The sequence below is a fragment of the Salvelinus alpinus genome, chromosome 15, assembly GCF_045679555.1.
Source record: "Salvelinus alpinus chromosome 15, SLU_Salpinus.1, whole genome shotgun sequence".
Classification (NCBI taxonomy): Eukaryota; Metazoa; Chordata; class Actinopteri; order Salmoniformes; family Salmonidae; genus Salvelinus; species Salvelinus alpinus.
This window is the reverse complement of record NC_092100.1, coordinates 44111941-44134896: the sequence shown is the minus strand read 5'-3', so window position 1 is coordinate 44134896 and position 22956 is coordinate 44111941. Positions and strand designations below refer to the sequence as shown.

The 22956-nt window shown below is 41.7% G+C and overlaps 1 protein-coding gene across 5 annotated transcripts in view; it reads right to left on the bottom strand.

Annotated features, from left to right (window-relative positions):
• LOC139540119 (furin-like) overlaps positions 1 to 22956 on the bottom strand; it is a 175354-nt gene that overhangs the window by 52138 nt on the left and 100260 nt on the right. For all 5 annotated transcript variants that reach the window (XM_071343697.1, XM_071343693.1, XM_071343694.1 and 2 more), the window contains exons 5-6: positions 20139 to 20267; positions 17397 to 17473 (exon numbers count right to left, since the gene is read on the bottom strand). In XM_071343697.1, the coding sequence (XP_071199798.1) occupies positions 17397 to 17473; positions 20139 to 20267 (206 nt within the window). The remainder of the gene's footprint in view (positions 1 to 17396; positions 17474 to 20138; positions 20268 to 22956) is intronic.

Genomic DNA, 22956 nt, shown 5'->3' with positions numbered 1-22956 from the left:
TCTAAACACAACATGTAAAGTGTTCATCCCATGTTTCATGAGCTGAAATAAAAGATCCCAGAAATGTTCCATATGTACAAAAAGCTTATTTCACAATTGTTTGGGGGAAAAAAATTGTATACATCCATGTTAGTGAGCATTTCTCCTTTGTCAAGATAATCCACCCACCTGACAGGTGTGGCATATCAAGAAGCTGATTAAACAGCATGATCATTACACAGGTGCATCTTGTGCTGGGAACAATAAAAGGACACTAAAATGTGAAGTTTTGTCACACAACACAATGCTACAGATGCCTCAAGTTTTGATGGAGCGTGTAATTGACATGTTGACTGCAGGAATGTCCACCAGAGCTTTTGCCAGAGAATTGAATGTTAATTTCTCTACCATAAACCGCCTCCAACCGGCCTCAAAACCGCAGACCATGTGCAACCACTCCAGCACAGGACCTCCACATCCGGCTTCTTCACCTGCGGGACCGGATAAGACCAGCCGTGATTGGCTCAGTGTTCTGTCACTCATGGGGACACAATGTCACCGCAAAATCTACAGGGAGAGCTCGAAAATTCAAGCCCCTTGGGTGTTGCCATAGACTTACATTACAAGTGCCCATCCAAGAAGGCTTATCTGTGGTCATTGGCCACAGATAAAAATCACGTTATATCTACCTTAGCTTTGATTGGACTGATCATGTCAACATCATACTTTCAAAATCTTAGCTAGCAAGCTAGCAGTCATCATCATGAATCAAATTGACAATCTACTGGCAAATCCTTTTCAATCATTGTCATATGAAGAGAAACTATGAAGAGAAATTAGAGACAAAACGTATCGCTGCTCATCGGCCATTAGACATAAAAAGTACACAAGCGGTTAGAAATCGCAAATTCAACAATGAGTGGTTTGGAAGGAATCAGTGGCTAACTGCAAGCATTGCAAAGCAATCACTAGCCTGCTATTGAGTGGAGTGGGTGTGTGGTCCAAGTCTGGGTTTAAGGGCCTCTTTTCCAAGCTTAAAATGATAAATATTCAACATTGGACATGCTGTCAATCCAGCATGACTTCTGCCGCGTTCGAAACAACTGGAAACTCTGAACTGGGAAATATCCGACTTCAGTGAGTTCAAGACAACTGGGAACTGGGAAAATAAGTTTTGAAAGGTCATCCAACTCGGAATTCCAAGTTGGGAACTCTGGCCTCTTTCTAGTGCTCCGACCAGAAGATCACTGACGTCATGATTCAACCTTGTTTTTGTTCCTGAGTTCCCAGTTGGCTTGAAATCACCATAAATCCAGAGAATGCCAGACTTTGATGACAAAGGGGAGTCCAAAAATGTATTGTATGCTGCTGCATAAATGATGTAGTATACCAGGGAGATATGTATACTGTAGTTAAGAAAGTAATACTAAGTGTATGTTGTGTATAAAGCTGTTTGTAGCCCATGTGCCTCACCCTAATAATTTGGTCCCTTTCCCCTCCTAATTTAGCCTACTGTTCTGACTTGGTGGTGCACATTTAGCCTATAGCCTGTTTTAGAGACGTGTCATCATTGAATATTGTAAGAGCTTTCATTGTCTGTTTATATGTCCCCTTTATTTGTCCTACCGTTCTGACTTGGTGTACAGGGAGAATACTGTAAGAACGGCCCATGTTCTGAATTCTGTTGCTGTACATTTCAAAAGTGCTGAACAAATAGTAATATTGACTACATCCGTTTTAGCTCGCTCATTAACGTCTTAATCTAAATTACGGATTGCCTCTTATCCGCTTGTCGTCCCCTTATGCCATAGTTTGTACATCTCAATTGTCAGTAGAAAACACATTTGTTTATTAAGCAAGTCAGCCATATCAGCTTTGTTTTTTTAAATTAACTGTTTCTCTGCCAGACAAGGCTCTGCTGATAGCCAGGTGTAGCAGTGGTAAGGTGTTGGGACTGCTGTTGGGACTCTGCTGTTTGGACAGCTTTATCTACGCCCTAACTGTTTGTCACTGTTATAGTGCAATTAATGTATTCTTGAGTGTTGTGTATTGGCTTTGATGGTATTCATCAATATTTTTATTGATATTTTTTTGCCCCACCAAAATTTGCATGCTAAAATCGCCACTGTATAGGAGTGACTGGAACTCAAGTCAGTTGAGAAAAGGGAGGGGCGGGGTCATGCAAAGCAACTGTATTTAAAGAGAGTTCTGAAGGAGATATCTGCTTCACTCAGTCTTTGAGTGAAACAGCATCATCCAACTCCAGTTTGTTACAGAAGATATGCAGTATGCTGCTTCATATGCAAGTACAGAAGTAAATTTTTCGCATCTCGCCTGTTTGCATAATTACCGTTAACTGTAGCTAAAATAGTCACCCAGATAATACATTGAATGGCAAAGTTTTATTTGTGTTGTTTGGTATACATTTGTATCATTGTTTAGTGTCCAGTTAGCCCAAGAATGTACTGTTAAGGAGTGTAGGCGAGCTACTCCTTTAACATCCAAGGACATTATAGGTTATGTTCAGAGGGAAACTGGCTCTGGCACCCAAAACAACCAAATACTCCATCTAATTGTGAATCGTATTGTAGAAACATAAAGTGACTTTCATATCACATCAAAATAATTTCACAAAAGCAAAAAAAACACTTTCTCTGCATTGTTTTAACTGGTTTAATCAGTTGCAGCCTACAGTGTTTTTCAGTTGCAACATTTTCTGGCATCCTTCTTCCCTTACATTTGACATTTTAGTAATTTAGCAGGATAATATGCACTTATCCTGAGCAACTTACTATCAGGTGTTTGGAGATGCTATCTAGCTAATTAGAACAGGTGGTCGCCTCCGTCTTCCGTAAACAAGCGCTGTAACATGGAAATATGGCTGTGTAATTTTAAACGGTGTTTCCAGTAAATTTACCTTTTTTTAATAGGTAGTGTAGAGCAGGGCTTCCCAAACTCGATCCTGCCCCCCCCCCCCCTAGGGGGCATGTTTTGGTTTTTGCCTTAGCACTACAAAGCTGATTCAAATAACCAACTCATCATCAAGCTTTGATTACTTTAAATCAGCTGTGTAGTGTTAGGGCAAAAACCAAAACGTGCATCCAGGGGGATCCCGGGATCCAGTTAGAGAAATCCTGCCACCCTGCTCTACACTATACTTGCTTGTTTGGAGCGGATCATGCTGTTTAAATTAATCCGCTTCTTGATATGCCACACCTGTCAGGTGGATGGATTATCTTGGCAAAGGAGACATGCTCACTAAGACGTAAACAAATTTGTGACCCACATTTTAGAGAAATAAGCTTTTTGTGCGTATGGAAAATTCCTGGGATTTTTTATTTCAGCTCATGAAACATGGGACTTTATATGTTGCGTTTATATTTTTGTTCCATGTAGTTATTTCCTGTCGACTTTGCTGAGGCCATATGGTTGTTTTTGTCTGTCTACTTGGCACTGTTTAATAGGCCTACTTTGTTGTCCGTATAATTATTCCCTTGCCGACAACGTCTGTCGTTATGTCATGATTCAAGCCCATGCTTGCTTGCTATTATTACTTCTTGCCCAGGCATGTTTACAGAGTGACAGATCATTAGAAAATACAATTACAAATGTAAATTGTTTATTTTGATTGCATATATTTATTTTGAAACAATATATGGGGCAAGCGAATTAGTCTAATCTAAATATGTGTCTGGAATGAATGCAGGCAGTAGTAGCCTATTAGCCTATTTCATTGATAGTTGCATAGGACTAAGCAAGTAAATCATGTGGTTTTTTTTATCTGTTGGGGTCGTTTACATTTGAAGAATGTGTGTGAATGAGCGAAGGAACATAACGATGTGCTCTGAGATGCACTTTGACTGATAGCGCAGTAATGCGCACTTGAGGTATAGGCTTTGCAGGCATTTAAAATGCACTTCCGGGTTTTCCGATCACGAGTGTTGGGTTCTGAGAATATGAAATATACTTAGTCATGTCAATGAGGGAGTGCTGAGGTTTAGAGGGTCTACACCAGAAGTTAATGTTTATAGGAGGAAGGTATATAGTGTGTGCAATTAAGCTTGGAATGGATTGAGTGCAGGGAAGCGATTACATGTGGCAGGCATTGATAAGGGGAGAGAGCCATGGATTAGTGATGGAGGGGGGTTGAGGTCAGGTCAGGTCACCTTAAGGGAGAAATAAAAGTTTAAGGCCTGTGTCACAAGTGTCCTGCCTATCAGTAAAGAACAATGTTTGTACAGATGTGGAGGAGACTCAGCCTATGAGGAACGGTTAACCTTTTCTCAATATAGGGGGTGCTGTTTCAACGTTACCATTTATCGTTCCCAAATTAAACTGCCTCGTACTCAATTCTTGCTCGTACAATATGCATATTATTATTACTATTGGATAGAAAACACTCTCTAGTTTCTAGAACCGTTTGAATTATTTCTCTGAGTGAAACAGAACTCGTTTGGCAGCGAAATTCCTGACAGGTACTGCAAAATCTGAAAATGTAGACTCTGTTCTAGGATCAGTTTAAAACTCTGTATGTATCCTATGGGTCGACATGAACTGGAATTGGAATGGAGTTTCTAGGCAGATCTGAGACCTTATAAAAGCCCATGGCATGGGGGGTGCACTCTTTTCAACCTTCGTCATGACGCAAAGAAGGACCTCAGGATGGCATTCTCAAAAGCCCAAGTTATAGGCCTTAGATATATCCGGCTCTGATTTTATTCGATATAGGTGTTAGAAACATCATAACGAAGTTATTTTAAACCGAGTTATATCAGTTTATGTGAGTATATTGCGATTTTCGGAATTTCCTTTGTATTGCGTTTTGAAGATTTGGGCATGTCTGCGCCACATAGCTAATGTTAGCTGCTATTTCCAAAGTTGAAGAGGACGTTTTACAACCGAGCAACGATTCTTTTGGACAAAGGACAACTTGCCCAAGATTCTGATGGAAGCTTTTCCAAAAGTAAGAGCTATTTATGATGTTAATCCGTATTTCTGTGGAAAAATGTAAAACTATTTGTCCGCCATTAATTTCGGCACTGGTCTGGCTGTAACGCACACTGTATGTCTAGTAACGTTAATTTAAAAAATCTAACACAGCGGTTGCATTAATAACTAATGCATCTTTCATTTGCTGTCCAACCTGTATTTTTTTGTCAAGTTTACGATTAGTTATCGATTAGATTAGGTGCCTCTCCAAGATGGCGCCGGCCAGAATGCCTGAAATGTTGCTACTGATCACATTGTATAACCACGATTTGTGCTGCTAAATATGCACATTTTCGAACAAAACCTATATGCATTGTGTAATATGATGTTACAGGACTGTCATCTGATGAAGTTTATCAAGGTTAGTCAAAAATTATATATCTTTTGCTGGATTGTTACGATCGCTAACCTTTGCTGCTGGTAAATTGCTTGTGTTTCTGGTTATTGTGGTAAGCTAATATAATGCTATATTGTGTTTTCGCTGTAAAACACTTAAAAAATCTGAAATATTGGCTGGATTCACAAGATGTTGGTCTTTCATTTGCTGTACGCTGTGTATTTTTCAGAAATGTTTTATGATGCGTATTTCGGTATTTGACGTTGGTCTCTGTAATTATTCTGGCTGCATCGACGCTATTTCAGATTGCAGCTGCAATGTAGAACTGTGATTTATACCTGAAATATGCAAATTTTTCGAACAAAACATATGCTATACAATAAATATGTTATCAGACTGTCATCTGATGACGTTTTTTCTTGGTTAGTGACTATGTATATCTTTATTTGGTCGAATTTGTGAACGCTACCTATGCAGTAAGAAAATGGTGGAGAGAAAAAAGTTGAGTCTTTTGCTATCGTGGTTAGCTAATAGAAATACATATTGTGTCTTCCCTGTAAAAAAATTTAAAAATCAGAAATTATGGCTGGATTCACAAGATCTGTATCTTTCATCTGGTGTCTTGGACTTGTGATTTCATGATATTTAGATGCTAGTATTTACTTGTGGCGCTATGCTAGGCTATGCTAGTCAGCTTTTTTACTGATGGGGGTGCTCCCGGATCCGGGATGAGTACCAAGTAAAAGTTAAATATCAGTGCTTGTGTGAAATTGTCTTTGTCTGAATGCAGCTGTACTGACCCTCTGGGAAGAATTAAACTTGATTAAGCTTTCAGTGACCGTTGAGTTTTTTACTCTGAGAATTAGAGCCTAATACGAGTAAATCCAATTACGAGTATCAAGTGTGATGAAATGGATACGATTACGAATACGAGTATGACGAGATCAGCACACCCCTACAAGTGGAATACCTACACTGAGTGTACAAAACATTAAGGACACCTGCTCTTTCCATGACATAGACTGACCAGGAGAATCCAGGTGAAAGCTATGATCCCTTACTGATGTCACTTGTTAAATCCACTTCAATCAGTGTAGGGAAAAGGTTAAAGAAGGATGTTTAAGCTTACAGACAATTGAGACATGGATTTTGCATGTGTGCCATTCAGAGGGTAAATGGGCAAGACAAAAATATTTACAGTTGAAGTCAGAAGTTTACATACACTTAGGTTGGAGTCATTAACTCGTTTTTCAACCACTCCACACATTTCTTGTTAACAAACTATTGTTTTGGCAAGTTGGTTAGGACATCTACTTTGTGCATGACATAAGTCATTTTCCCAACAATTATTTACAGACAGATTATTTCACTTACACAATTCAGTGGGTCAGAAGTTTACATACACTAAGTTGACTAGGCCTTTAAACAGCTTAGAAAATTCCAGAAAATGATTTCATGGCTTTAGAAGCTTCTGATATGCTAATTGACATCATTTGAGTGTACCTGTGGATGTATTTCAAGGCCTACCTTCAAACTCAGTGCCTCTTTGCTTGACATCATGGGAAAATCAAAAGAAATCAGCCAAGACCTCAGAAAAAAATTGGAGACCTCCACAAGTCTGGTTTATCCTTGGGAGTAATTTCCAAATGCCTGAAGGTACGACGTTTATCTGTACAAACAATAGTACGCAAGTATATACACCATGGGACCACGCAGAAGTCATACCGCTCAGGAAGGAGACTCGTTCTGTCTTCTAGAGATGAACGTACTTTGTGTGAAAAGTGCAAATCAATACCAGAACAACAGCAAAGGACCTTGTGAAGATGCTGGAGGAAACAGGTATAAAAGTATCTCTGTCCATAGTAAAATTAGTCCTATATCGACAACCTGAAAGGCCGCTCAGCAAGGAAGAAGCCACTGCTCCAAAACCGCCATAAAAAAGACAGACTACGGTTTGCAACTGCACACGGGGACAAAGATCGTACTTTTTGGAGAAATGCCCTCTGGTCTGATGAAACAAAAATAGAACTGTTTGGCCATAATGACCATCATTATGTTTAGAGAAAAAATGGGGAGGCTTGGAAGCCGAAGAACACCATCCCAACCGTGAAGCATGGCGGTGGCGGCATCATGTTGTGGGGGTGCTTTGCTGCAGGAGGGACTGGTGAACTTCACAAAATAGATGGCATCATGAGGTAGGAAAATGATGTGGATATATTGAAGCAACATCTCAAGACAGTCAGTCAGGAAGTTAAAGCTTGATCGCAAATGGGTCTTCCAAATGGACAATGACCCCAAGCATACTTCCAAAGTTGTGGCAAAATGGCTTAAGTACAACAAAGTCAAGGTATTGGAGTGGCCATCACAAAGCCCTGACCTCAATCCCATAGAAAATTTGTGGGCAGAAATGAAAAAGCGAGTGCGAGCAAGGAGAACTACAAACATGACTCAGCTACACCAGCTCTGTCAGGAGGAATGGACCAAAATTCACCCAACTTATTGTGGGAAGCTTGTGGAAGGCTACCCAAAACGTTTGACCCAAGTCAAACAATTTAAAAGGCAATGCTACCAAATACTAATTGAGTGTATGTAAACTTCTGACCCCCTGGGAATGTGATGAAATAAATAAAAGCAGAAATAAATCATTCTCTCTACTATTATTCTGACATTTCACATTCTTAAAATAAAGTGGTGATCCTAACTGACCTAAGACAGCAAATTCTTACTAGGATTAAATGTCAGGAATTGTGAAAAACTGAGTTTAAATGTATTTGGCTAAGGTGTATGTAAACTTCTGACTTCAACTATAAGTGCCTTTGAACAGGGTATGGTAGTAGTTGCACCGGTTCGTGTCAAGAACTGCAACGCTGCTGGGTTTAACGAAGGTGTCCTTTATGTCTTGTAAACTCAATATATGTGAGAATGCTGTTCATTGACTACAGCTCAGCGTTCAACACCATAGTGCTCTCCCAGCTCGTTACCAAGCTAGGCACCCTCTGACTGAACACATCCGTCTGCAAGGATCCTGGACTTCCTGCCCTCGACTGCAAGGCTCTACAGAGGGTGGTGTGTATGGCCCAGTGCATCACTGGAGACGAGCTCCCAGCCATTCCGGACATTCATGCCAGGCGATGTCAAAGAAAGGCCCGAAAAATTGCCAAAGACTCCCATCACCCATACCATGGACTGTTCTCGCTGCTTCCATTCGGCAAGCGGTACTGGAGCATCGGGTTTTGGACCAACCTCTCCAATACAGCTTCTTTCCCCAAGCCATAAGAATCCTGAACAGCTAACTGCACTGACTCTATGTTAACCCAGGTTTCTAGCAACACATTCTCACAATCTTACACACACACTCACACTCATCAACATGCACACACCCACTTACGCTGCTGCTATATTAATTAGTATTGATTATTATTACCATTAGTATTTATCCTGGTACCAGTCACTTTTTACATGTACATACCTACCACAATTAATATAGTACACCTGCACATTGTAATGATGGTACTGGCACTGACTTGTATACAACTTGCACGTGTTTTTTCCCCTTTTCTTCTTTCATATACTCTACCGTTCAACTGTTTGGGGTCACTTAGAAATGTCCTTGTTTTTTGTCTATTTAAATAACATCAAATTGATCGGAAATACAGTGTAGACATTGTTAATGTTGTAAATGACGATTGTAGCTGAAAACGGCAGATTCTTTTATGGAATATCTACATAGGGGTATAGAGGCCCATTATCAGCAAACATCACACCTGTGTTCCAATGGCACGTTGTGTTAGCTAATCCAAGTTTATCATTTTAAAAAGGCTAATTGACCATTAGAACCCCCCCCTAGCTACATGCATGCCCCTTTCAAAAAATGTAGAACTAAGAACAGATATAGCTCTTGGTTCACTCCAGACCTGACTGCCTTCGACAAGCACAAAAACATCCTCTGGCGGACTGCACTAGCATCAAATAGTCCCCGCGATATGCAACTTTTCAGGGAGGTCAGGAACCAATACACGCAGTCAGTTAGGAAAGCAAAGGCTAGCTTTTTCAAACAGAAATTTGCATCCTGTAGCTCTAACTCCAAAAAGTTTGGGACACTGTAAAGTCCATGGAGAATAAGAGTACCTCCTCCCAGCTGCCCATTGTACTGAGGCTAGGAAACACTGTCACCACTGATAAATCCATGATAATCGAGAATTTCAATAAGCATTTCTCTACGGCTGGCCATGCTTTCCTCCTGGCTACCCCAACCCCGGCCAACAGCTCCGCACCCCCCACAGCAACTTGCCCAAGCCTCTCCCAGCTTCTCCTTCACCCAAATCCAGAGAGCAGATGTTCTGAAAGAGCTGCAAAACCTGTACCCGTACAAATCAGCTGGGCTAGACAATCTGGACCCTCTCTTTCTAAAATTATCCGCCGCCATTGTTCAACCTCTCTCTCGTATTGTCCGAGATTCCTAAAGATTGGAAAGCTGCCGCGGTCATCCCCCTCTTCACAGGGGGTGACACTTTAGACCCAAACTGTTACAGACCTATATCCATCCTGCCCTGCCTTTCTAAAGTCTTCGAAAGCCAAGTTAACAAACAGATCACTGACCATTTCGAATCCCACCGCACCTTCTCCGCTGTACAATCCGGTTTCCGAGCTGGTCACGGGTGCACCTCAGCCACGCTCAAGGTATTAAACGATATCATAACCGCCATCGATAAAAGACAGTACTGTGCAGCCGTCTTCATTGACCTGGCCAAGGCTTTCGACTCTGTCAATCACCGTATTCTTAACGGCAGACTCAACAGCCTTGGTTTCTCAAATGACTGCCTCGCCTGGTTCACCAACTACTTCTCAGATAGAGTTCAGTGTGTGAAATCAGAGGGCCTGTTTTTCAGATCTCTGGCAGTCTCTATGGGGGTACCACAGGGTTCAATTCTCGGGCCGACTCTTTTCTCTGTATATATCAACGATGTCGCTCTTGCTGCGGGTGATTCCTTGATCCACCTCTACGCAGACGACAGCATTCTGTATACATCTGGCCCTTCTTTTGACACTGTGTTAACAAACCTCCAAACGAGCTTCAATGCCATACAACACTCCTTTTGTGGCCTCCAACTGCTCTTAAACGCTAGTAAAACTAAATGGATGCTTTTCAACTGATCGCTGCCCGCACCCGCCCGCCCGACTAGCATCACTACTCTGGACATCTCTACTCACTCATGCTGCCAAACATACCATCGTAAAACTGACTATCCTACCGATCCTCGACTTCGGCTATGTCATTTACAAAATAGCCTCCAACACTCTACTCAGCAAACTGGATGGAGTCTACCAAAGCCCCATATACCAACCACCACTGCGACATGTATGCTCTCATCGGCTTGCACTCGCTACAAATTCGTCGCCAGGTCATCTATAAGTCTTTGCTAGGTAAAGCGCCACTTTATCTCAGCTCACTGGTCACCATAACACCACCCACCCGTAGCATGCGCTCCAGCAGGTATATCTCACTGGTCATCGCCAAAGCCAACACCTATTTGGCCACCTTTCCTTTCAGTTCTCTGCTGCCAATGACTGGAACAAATTGCAAAAATCGCTGAAGTTACATCTCCCTCACTAACTTTAAGCATCAGCTATCTGAGCAGCTTACCAATCACTGCAGCTGTACACAGCCCATCTGTAAATAGCCAATCCAACTACCTACCTCATCCCCATATTGTTTTTATTTACTTTTTTTGCACACCAGTATTTCTACTTGCACATCATAATCTGCACATCTATCACTCCAGTGTTAATTTGTTAAATTGTAATTACTTCGCTATTATGTCTTATTTATTGCCTTACCTCCTATGCCATTTGCACACACTGTATATAGACCTTTTCTATTGTGTTATTGACTGGACGTTTGTTTATTCCATGTGTAACTCTGTGTTTGTGTCGCACTGCTTTGCTTTATCTTGGCCAGGTCGCAGATGTAAATGAGAACTTGTTCTCAACTGGCCTACCTGGTTAAATAAAGGTGAAATAAAAAAAAATATTTTTTTTTTTACAACAATAACAATGTCTACGCTGTATTTCTGATCAATTTGATGTTATATTAAATCGACAAAAAAGTTGCTTTTCTTTCAAAAACAAGAACATTTCTAAGTGACCCCAAACTTTTGAACGGTAGTGTATATAAATATATTTTTTACCTATATTATTACTTTATTATTTCCTTCATATTATTTCCTCTCACCTAGATATTGAATTGTTGGGAAAAAGCTTAGCAAGTAAACATTTCCCTGAACTGTTTTACACCTGCTGTATGCCGTGCACGTGACAAATAAACTAAACCTGGACCTACTAGAATCTCAGGCTCTTCTCACCCTCTCCAATCTCCAATCCACAGTATTGACAGCACTGTAATGGAGGAGAGGAGGAGAGAAAGCACTGAGAGAGGACAAACATTCTGATGATGGCGCACAAAAGAATGACCTGCTCGGGTGAGAGCCTCACCTGGCTTGAAACCCTTTCAACAGTACCTGCCAGTCCTGCCAACTTGCAGTACAAAGCATCTACCCAGAACAACTACTAAATGGATGCAAATTCAAAACCCAACCTTGCATGTCACCAATACAAATGAACCAGCCTTGGCAGGGGAAGGGGACGTAAGCTTCCGACTTAAGTCTCCTGTTCCCTTTTCTCCCCATGAAAATATTCATATAATCCCATTGTGGGGAGGCGGAGAGCATTACTCAGCATCTGGCCGCACGCCTCTATGGGGATTTACTGTACTCATCTGCTATAATTTCTTCTCAGGTCACTCCAAACACACAGTGCTCAGAGCTATTGACAGAGACACACTTGCTTCTCATTTCATGGTCAGATATTGATTCCGTCCTGGATAATTACCTTGACAGCAACAGCCGAACTCTGTGTGTAGTGTACTGTGTGTGTAGTGTACTGTGTCTGTACTGTGTGTGCATGTGCTTGCTTAGGTACCATGTGTATACAGTGCCGTGATAAAGTATTCGAGGTGTTTCAGATTCTCTCAATTTTTGCATATTTCTGACACTGAATATTATGAGATATTTAACCAAAACCCAATATTAGATAAAGGAAACCTGAATGAATAACAAAATGTTTACACTTTTGCAGTCATTTTCACACCTAATGACCCTGTATGAAAAAGTAATTTCCCCCTTACACACAATAACTGGTGGTGCAATGACTGCAACCAAACACTTCTTGTAGTTGTTGATCAGTCCTTGCTATGTCTGGCAAATACCAAACACTGCATTCCACAACCTCATACCAACGGTCAAGCATGGTGGTGGTAGTGTGATGGTTTGGGGATGATTTGCTGCCTCAGGACACGGACGACTTGCCATCATTGAAGGAACCATGAATTCTGCTCTGTATCAGATAATTCTAAAGGAGAATGTCAGGCCATCCATCCGTGAGCTGAAGAGCACATGGAACATGCAGAAAGACAATGATCCAAAACACACAAGCAAGTCCAGAATGGCCCAAAAGCAACAATTTTTTATTATACCTTTATTTAACTGGGCAAGTCAGTTAAAAACAAATTCTTATTTACAATGACGGCCTACCCCGGCCAAACCCGGACGACGCTGGGACAATTGTGCGCCGCCCTATGGGACTCCCAATCACAGCCGGATGTGATACAGTCTGGATTCGAACCAGGGACTGTAGTGACACATCTTGCACTGAGATGCAGTGCCTTAGACCACTGCGCCACTCGGGAGCATGGCCTATAGAAATGGCCTATAGTTGAAGTCCAGACCTAAACCCGATTGAGATGTTGTGGCAGGACCTGAAATGATCAGTTCATGGTTGACAAACCACCAATGTAGCTGAGTTAAAGCAATTCTGCATGGAAGAGAGGGCCAAAATTCCTCCACAGGGATGTGAGAGACTGATCAACAACTACAGGAAGCGTTTGGTTGCAGTCATTGCAGCTAAAGGTATAATTACTTTTTCACACGGGGGCATTGGGTGTTGCATAACTTTGTTTATGAAATAAAAGAAAAAAGTATCACTATGTTGTGTTATTTGTTCATTCGGGTTCCCTTAATCTAATATTAGGTTCTGGTTGAAGATCTGATAGCATTCAGTGTCAAAAATATGCAAAAACAGAAAATCAGAAAGGGGGCTAATCATTTTTCAGGGAACTGTATCTGTGCACTTTCTGAATTTCTGTGCAGCAGCAGCGGATCTGGAAAGGAGAAGCTTAACCAACCAAGGAGTAGTCCTGTGTTCCCTAGTCAGCAGAACTGAGTGGAACCTGCCTCAAACAGACAGGGGGCAGGGGTGGACTAGGCAGAGCTACTCTAGTACTACTCCAGGCAACGATGGAAACAAGGTCCCTGGTCAAAGTGAAAGCCTTTGGCCTTGACTATGCAAACCAATTGCTTTTCTCCCAGTGGGGAAAAGAGGGAATCTCTTCTGTAGAGGCAGAATAAAACAGTGGACTAAAATGCTTTCGGTAATTCCAATCCATTATTAATCACTTCAATATGTACAGTAGATACTAGAGGTCGACCGATTAATCAGAATGGCCGATTAATTAGGGCCGATTTCAAGTTTTCATAACAATCGGAATTCGGTATTTTTGGACACCGATTTGGCCGATTTTTTGTGTGATTTTTTTTACACCTTTATTTAACTAGGCAAGCCAGTTAAGAACACATTCTTATTTTCAATGACGGCCTAGGAACGGTGGGTTAACTGCCTTGTTCAGGGGTAGAACGACAGATTTTTACCTTGTCAGCTCGGGGATTCAATCTTGCAACCTTACAGTTAACTAGTCCAACGCTCTAACCACCTGCTTTACATTGCACTCCACGAGGAGCCTGCCTGTTACATGAATGCAGTAAGAAGCCAAGGTAAGTTGCACAAGTATATATTTTTAAACCTGCATATTTAGTCAATATTGCCTGCTAACATTAATTTATTTTAACTAGGGAAATGGTGTCACTTCTCTTGCAACAGAGTCAGGGTATATGCAGCAGTTTGGGCCGCCTGGCTTGTTGCGAACTGTGTGAAGACTATTTCTTCCTAACAAAGACAGCCAACTTCGCCAAACGGGGGATGATTTAACAAAAGCGCATTTGCGAAAAAAGCACAATCGTTGCACGACTTCCTTGCCTCATCGTGCTCTAGTGACTCCTTGTGGCGAGCCAGGCGCTTGCAAGCTGACTTCGGTAGTCAGTCGAACAGTGTTTCCTCCGACATGTTGGTGGGCTGGCTTCCGTGTTAAGCGAGCACTGTGTTAAGAAGCAGCTCTGCTTGGCGGGTCATGTTTCGTAGGATGCATGTCTCGACCTTTGCCTCTCCCGAGCCCATTGGGGAGTTGCATCGATGAGACAAGATCGAAACTACCAATTGGGAGAAAATGTTGGTAAAATTACAATATATATATATACAATAAAAAAGACTGGCATTTGTTCCAGAATAAAAGGGGGAGATTTGTGGCAAATCCTGCTGTGTGTTTCAGAGGCGGGAGGAATTCAGTGTCTAATCTCATCCACGGGAGATGGAGCCATGGCAGAAGACACAGCCACACGCTGGGGTCACGCTGAGGGAGTAAGGGGCTGAGGAGGAGGCGATTTGGAAACCCCCTTTTACTTTAGGACCAGCGCTTTTTTACTTCAATCACCAAAAGCCGGGAGAGAGGAGCTGGTATCAGCCAGGGGCAAATAAACTACTGTACTAGCTACAAACAAAGTTCCTCAAGCTCTGAGGTGGTGGTGGAAGTGGTGGTGTTGACACTTTTTGCACTAACCCTTCACATACACCGCTGATACTGTTTTTTATCTATCCTGTTGCCTAGTCACTTTATCCTTGCCTATATGTACATATCTACAGAGCATTCGGAAAGTATTCAGACCCATTGACTAGTATTCAGACCCACATTTTGTTACGTTACAGCCTTATTCTAAAATTGATTTAAAAAAAAGATTAGTCAATCTACACACAATACCCCATAATGATAAAGCTAACCCATGTAAAAAAAATAAAACTTAAATTTCACGTTTACATAAGTATTCAAATCAAATCAAAGTTTATTTGTCACGTGCGCCGAATACAACAGGTGTAGACCTTACAGTGAAATGCTTACTTACAGGCTCTAACCAATAGTGCAAAAAAGGTATTAGGTGAACAATAGGTAAGTAAAGAAATAAAAACAATAGAAAGACAGTGAAAAATAACAGTAGCGAGGCTACATACAGACACCGGTTAGTCGGGCTGATTGAGGTAGCATGTACATGTAGATATGGTTAAAGTGACTATGCATATATGATGAACAGAGAGTAGCAGTAGCGTAAAAGAGGGGTTGGCGGGTGGTGGGTGGCGGGACACAATGCAGACCCTTTACGCAGTACTTTGTTGAAGCACTTTTGGCAGCGATAACAGCCTTGAGTCTTCTTGGGTATGACGCTACAAGCTTGGCACACCTGTATTTGGGGAGTTTCTCCCATTCTTCTCTGCAGATCCTCTCAAGCTCTGTCAGGTTGGATGGAGAGTGTTGCTCCACAGTTATTTTCAGGTCTCTCCAGAGATGTTCGATCGGGTTCAAGTCCGGGCTCTGGCTGGGCCACTCAAGGACATTCAGAGACTTGTCCCGATGGTATTCAGGCAAAAGAGTTCAATCTTTCATCAGACCAGAGAATCTTGTTTGTTATGTTCTGAGAGTCCTTTAGGCGCCTTTTGGCAAACTCCAAGCAGGCTGTCATGCACATTTTACTGAGGAGTGGCTTCCGTCTGGCCACTCTACCATTGTGTTCTTGGGTAACTTCTATGCCGAATACATTTTTTGGTACCATGCCCCAGATATGTGCCTTTGTAACAGTATAACTTTAGACCGTCCCCTCGCCCCGACACGGGCGCGAACCAGGGACCCTCTGCACACATCAACAACTGACACCCACGAAGCGTCGTTACCCATCGCTCCACAAAAGCCGCGGCCCTTGCAGAGCAAGGGGAAACCCTACTTCAAGTCTCAGAGCAAGTGACGTAACCGATTGAAACGCTATTAGCGCGTACCCGCTAACTAGCTAGCCATTTCACATCTGTTAACCCTTGACACAATCCTGTCTCGGAGCTCTACGGACAATTCCTTCAACCTCATGGATTGTTTTTTACTCTGACATGCACTGTCAACTGTGGGACCTTATATAGACAGGTCTGTGCATTTCCTAATCCTGTCCAATCAATTGAATATACCACAGGTGGACTCCAATCAAGTTGTAAAAACATCAAGATGCTTAATGGAAACAGGTTGCACCTGAGCTCAATTTCGAGTCTCATAGCAAAGGGTCTGAATACTTATGTAAATAAGATATTTCTGTTTCGACAGTATGGGGTATTGTGTGTAGATTGCTGAGGAAAATGTTTTATTGAATCAATTTTAGAATTGTAACAAAATGTGGAATAAGTCAAGGGGTCTGAATACTTTCCGATGGCACTGTACATCGACTCAGTACTGGTACTCTGTGTACATAGCCAAGTTATCGTTACTCATTGTGTATTTATTCCTTCTGTTATTATTTTTCTATTATTTCATTTTTTTCTCTCTGCATTTTGGAAAGGGCCGTTAGTAAGCATTTCACTGCTAGTCTAAACCTGTTGTTTACAAAGCATGTGACAAATTCAATTGGATTTGATTAATCTGGCCTAATTGGTTTGGGGGAAAATAAATATTGGGACAACGACATAGATAAGAACCTCTAGGATAGTCTCTGACGCTGGGCTGTAAGAAGCACTGTTACAGGGCGTATCGTATTTCATACGATTAAATCACCAGTCAACAATCCCCTCAAGTTATTAATGGACGACACTGTCAGAGAAGCAGTGTTGTTTGACTGCTGTGGGCTGTTGCTGTTTGTAAATGAGGGCAGACAGACTGAAAGACAAGGGCTTGCTTGAGGGCCTATTCTGAAAGAAACACAGCGTTACACGATGCAGTGAACCTGCAAAATAAGCTTGCACAATCTAACACACTTTTGACATAGCTCATTTGGCTGTATGTACTGTATGTATGGTCCAGTTTAGGAGTGTGGGGCAGAGCAGGGAAATCCCATTACAGTACCTGTTCTCGTTGCGCTGTGTGTAGCGTGGCTGGGGATCAGAGTCTCCATCATTAACATCATAGCTGGCATCAGGGTCCTGGGAACAGAGATGGAAACAGGTGTCTGAGATGTGAGACTGGGGCTATGGCTGAAGAGTATCCTTTCCTTTCATGTTAAGGAAGTGAGGATATGGTAATAGTGAGAGTGACCACTCTCAGGATGCATCTCAATAGTCTTAAAGGCTCTGCATCGTCAATCCGACGTCTGCATTGGCCGTACACCATTTATTGCAATGCGGCCTCCGCAGAAGTCAGAGCCAACGGTGAGTTTCTGTTTTTTACAGAACCTCCCGCCCCCACCTACCGTGAACTAATAATGTTAATGCGGAGCTATACAGAGCCCTCCGCATTGTTCCAAAATTTGAGAAGCACACGGCGATGCGGTACGGAGCTCGATTTGGCCACTGCATGTCTCCGAAGGCTCCGCAATTCCGTAACACCCTCCATGCGAAGCCTCCGACCACATTGTCAGATCAAGCATAAATTGGATTTTAAGAGTCTCTTTTCCTCCATCTGTTGCTGCACTCAAACGAAAGCAATTCCTGGAAAGTAATTTGAGGTAGGTATTAGGGATGTGCATCTTTCCCTTTCAAGACGATTTGATATGTATCTAGACACATAGGCTCCGATACGATACAGGAACGATAAGTTTTAATTTGTAAACGATTCAGTGCGATTCGATTTTATTAGAGAACGAATCGATGCGACTTGGTTCCATGCGGTTCGATGCACTAACATTTGTTGCATAAATAAAATGAAAATCTGCTGCTGATGGAGCTCATGAACTGTGCCTCTGAGTTGGATCTATCTGAGCTGACTTGTGTGGGTGTGTGTGTGTTAATTATGTATGTCTATGGTGTACGTACTATGTAGGCACCTTAGGTGACCCATTAGGGAGACTAGGCATATACCACCCACTACCACTATCAGATTTGGCAGGCAATGTGGCCTATGTTTTGTCACTCCACTTTGGTTCTGAAATCACCCATCACCCACAAATTAACCTGTCATTTTTGCAGATGATGTTGTGGGGGCTAGTAATGTATCAATATTTATAATTTACAAATTAGTTATGACATAGCCAATGAATATATAACAGAACTTTGGATTTCACCCATTCTGACCGTTTGGAAGGTTTATGAAGTGAGCTTGATTTCTGTCCTCATTATGAAATTATCAACTTTACCCTGGTGGAAAAAATAACGAAATTGTCATACTTGAGTAAAAGTAACCAGATACTTAACAGAAAATGACTCAAGTTAAAGTAAAAGTCACCCAGTAAAATACTACTTGAGTAAAAGTATCTGGTTTTAAATGTACTAAAGTACAGCTGTGGAAAAAGTACCCAATTGTCATTCTTGAGTAAAAGTAAAAAGTAAATGCTATACAATAAATTCCTTATATTAAGCAAACCAAATGGCACAAATGTTTGTTTGTATTTTACAGACAGACAGGGGCACACTCCAGCACTTAGATATCATTTGCAAATGCAGTATTTGTGTTTTGTGAGTCCACCAGATCAAAGGCAGGAGGGATGACAATGCATTATATTGATAGCTGCATGAATTGGACCATAATTCTGTCCTGCCTGAACATTTGAAATGTAACAAGTACTTTTTGGTGCTAGGGAAAATTGATGGGAATAAAAAGTACATATTTTCTTTAGGAATGTAGTGGAGTAAAACATAGTTAAAAATATAAATAGTAAAGTAAAGTACAAATACCCCCCAAAAAAGTAAGTATTTTCACACCTTTATATCTAAAAATGACCATTTTGATTGTTGAAAGCGAAATTACCTAAACCATTGCAGATGGAGAACCTGGACAATCAAAATAAAATATATTGTAAGCCCTGTTCAGCAGGTAAAGTCAAATAAGAGTGTCTCTGGTAAAAAAAACATTTTCAACAGCGCATTGATAACAATAACAAATTACAGTGCATTTGGAAAGTATTGAGACCACTCCACTTCTTCCACATTTTGTTACATTACAGCCTTATTCTAAAATGGATTAACCGTTTTTTTCTCCTCATCAATCTACACACAATACCCCATAATGACAAAGCAAAAACTGGTTTTTAGAAGTGTATGCAAATGTATAAAAAACTGAAATATTACATTCACATAAGTATTCAGACTCTTTGCTATGAGACTCGAAATTGAGCTCAGCGGCACCCTGTTTCCATTGATCATCCTTAAGATGTTTCTACAACTTGATTGGAGTCCACCACTTTAAAAATTTTTTAATACATTTTAGAATACGGCTGTAACGTAACAAAATGTGGATAAAGTCAAGGGGTCTGAATACTTTCCAAATGCACTGTACATAGGTTGGCACTCAACTAATAAAGCCTAATATAGTGAAAGCCGTTTTCACATTTGAATGCTGAAAGTGCCCTGAAGATGTAAAAGATCAGATGTGAAAAATTTGTTGTCAGCCCACAAAGCTGGGCACATTGCACCATTTGACTAGGCTACTGATATTGTCTGGGGTTGTTCAGCATGCAAAATGACTTGTAGATCAATGACAGTTACATGTTTAGTTCGACACTGAAGGAGAAGACGCATCAGTTGTCACAAAATATAAGAGGTATTTTCAGAAGGTAGAAAGAATAATATGAGCTCCCCCAAAAAATTAATAGGCGATTCGTCACGTACTTCTTCCATCTATCGAGACAGAGCAGGTTGTGGTTGCAGTACTCACGTAGTTGGAGGCAAGGTCTGGGTGGTCTTTCTCTATGCCGTCATCCAGGATGGTGACCACCACTCCTCTCCCAGTGTACCCCTGGGACCACGCTCCCCTGGCATTTAGGTCTGCTTCGCTGGGGTTGGACTGAAGAGAACACAGAAGAACAAGCATTCATGAAGCCATTGCTATCACAAAGACACAGGGTGTTTCTCAATATGCATACCACCGTGCTCTACACTCTCATGCTCCGAGCGCATTCTCCGACCACGTTCTCTTGAGTACGTTCTTGTGAGGACGAGTGTGGAGAATGAGTAAAACAATAGATTTGAAAAGGACTCACTCCCCCTACTGTATTACTTCACACTTCAGCTCCCCATTCACTGAACCTTCTTCCAAGATATACACAAAGCAAACTTTTTACTTCATAATTATCAGTTATATATGTGAATCGTAATAATCTATGTGAATCTAATATTAAAACTAATATTATGCAAGATAGATGTCAATTATTCATTGGTAGCTAAGCTAACAATTCTTTGTGGTCATCTGGCTAGCTAACAGTACTATTAGCTAACCAGTTAGCCCTATTGACTAACTATGGGCTTGCGATCTACAGTACGTAGGCAGGTCAACGTTCCAAAATGAAACACAGCATGTACAGTGTATTCGGAAAGTTTCCAGACCATTTCACTTTTTCCATTTTGTTACGTTACAGCCTTATTCTAGAATGGATTACATAGTTTCCCCCTCCTCAATCTACACAAAACACCATTGTGACAAAGCAAAACTGTTTTTTTGAAGAAATGTACGCAAACGTATTAAATATAAAAACCTGAAATATCACATTTACATAAGTATTTGGACCCATTAGTCAGTACTTTAAAGAAAGCACCTTTGGCAGCGATTACAGTCTCTTCTTGGGTATGACGCTTCAAGCTTGGCACACCTGTATTTGGGGAGTTTCTCCCATTCTTCTCTGCAGATCCCCTCAAGCTCTGTCAGGTTGGATGGGGAGTGTCGCTGCACAGATACTTTCAGGTCTCTCCAGAGATGTTCGATCGAGTTCAGGCTCTGGCTGGGCCACTCAAGGACACTCAGATACTTGTCCTGAAGCCACTCCTGCGCTGTGTGCTTAGGGTCGTTGTGAATCTTCACCCCCAGTCTGAGGTCCTGAGCACTCTGGAGCAGGTTTTCATCAAGGATCTCTCTGTACTTTGCTCCATTCATCTTTCCCTTGATCCTGACTAGTTTCCTGGTCCCTGCCGCTGAAAAACATTTGTGCCAGGTTTCCTCCAGACGTGACCCTTGGCATTCAGGCCAAATAATTCAATCTCAATACTATATTTGGTCGCGTGCATGCGATGCATAAATGTCACGTAAAGAGAGCAAGGGTTGAGGATAAAAGGGAATGTTTTTCCTAAACAAATTATGGGTTTTGGTAACAGAACTTTTCAGTCAGAAATGGCTGCAATTATGTTGCAGTTTCAGCAACAAGTACAGCTCGATAAACACTTTGACGTTCTGTGGTGGTTGCTGCAGCAGGAAGGAGAGAGACACACAACGGGTGCTAGTCACAGTCACTCACAGTTTTTATTTTTATTTTTTACACAGCGCAAGTCTGAGCCTGGCCCGGCACAATCAGGGGCGGCAGGTAGCCTAGTGGTTAGAGTAACCAAAAGGTTGCTGGATCAAATACCCGAGCTGACAAGGTAAAAATCTGTCGTTCTGCCCCTGAACAAGGCAGTTAACCCAGTGTTCCTCGGTAGGCTGTCATTGTAAATAATAATTTGTTCTTAACTGGCTTGCCTAGTTAAATAAAAATCTAATCAATTGCTGGTCGGACTCCCTCTAGTCATTTGGGTATCTTATTTATTGAATCAAACCGTTTGCTTAAAGCATCAGACAAGCTCAGTGAATATAGTTGATTTGATTAAAACACATAGGATTTGTCAATATATGGAAAAATACATGTTTTAACATTTCTACCAATCAACTCCTGGTCGACCAAGAATTTTTTTAGTCGGGGACAGTCCTAATTGAGTGACAGGTCGGCACAAAAAAAATCTGCACAGTGGACAGAGCGTGCCGCGGTGTGTATTGGGGGGCTATGGAAAGCCACTGGCCGGTTATGTATGCCACCGCCTGTAGTATTTGATAAGGGCGGGGTCAAGTTTACCGTTGAAGCTGCTTCACTCTTAGCTAGCTAGCTGTAAAACGTGTTAGTGTTATTAGCCTTGGCCTATTTAGCCAGCTTGAACCAGCTAATCTGCCACAATGGATATCAGAAATTGCCTTTGCCAAAGTACCCAAACAAAGGAGAAGGAGAACGATGAGCAGCAGCAGCATCATACCACCGAGGCTGCCGCTAAGCCCAGCAGCGATGATGCTGCCGAGCTCCAGCTAGCTCCGTGTGCAGAGCCTATCCACGCCTCCACAAGTTCCGCCAGGATAATGGCTCCACAGCAGTTTCCATCTCCGACTATTTCTGATGATATTGGAACAGAGGAGCCAGCCCAGGTTAGCCTGGAATCCTACCCTAGCCGCAGTCTTTCTGTCCAAAAACGTTCATTTAATAGCAACTGGTTCATAGAACGAGAGTGTCTGGAATACTCTGTTACTGCAGATGCTGTTATGGTTTTCTTGGTAGCCTATTGGTTTTTGTTGCTGTAAATGGAACTGTACGTATTAGAAACATGTTTATGGTAGGCCGGCATTGCTTCATTGATTACGTGGGTCAAATTTGATTCACAGAAGTGTATTGTGCCATATCACAACGCGTTGCTTAACTCAAGAGCGAGCGGCATGATTTTCCATGTTTGAAGCGGCTTGTATA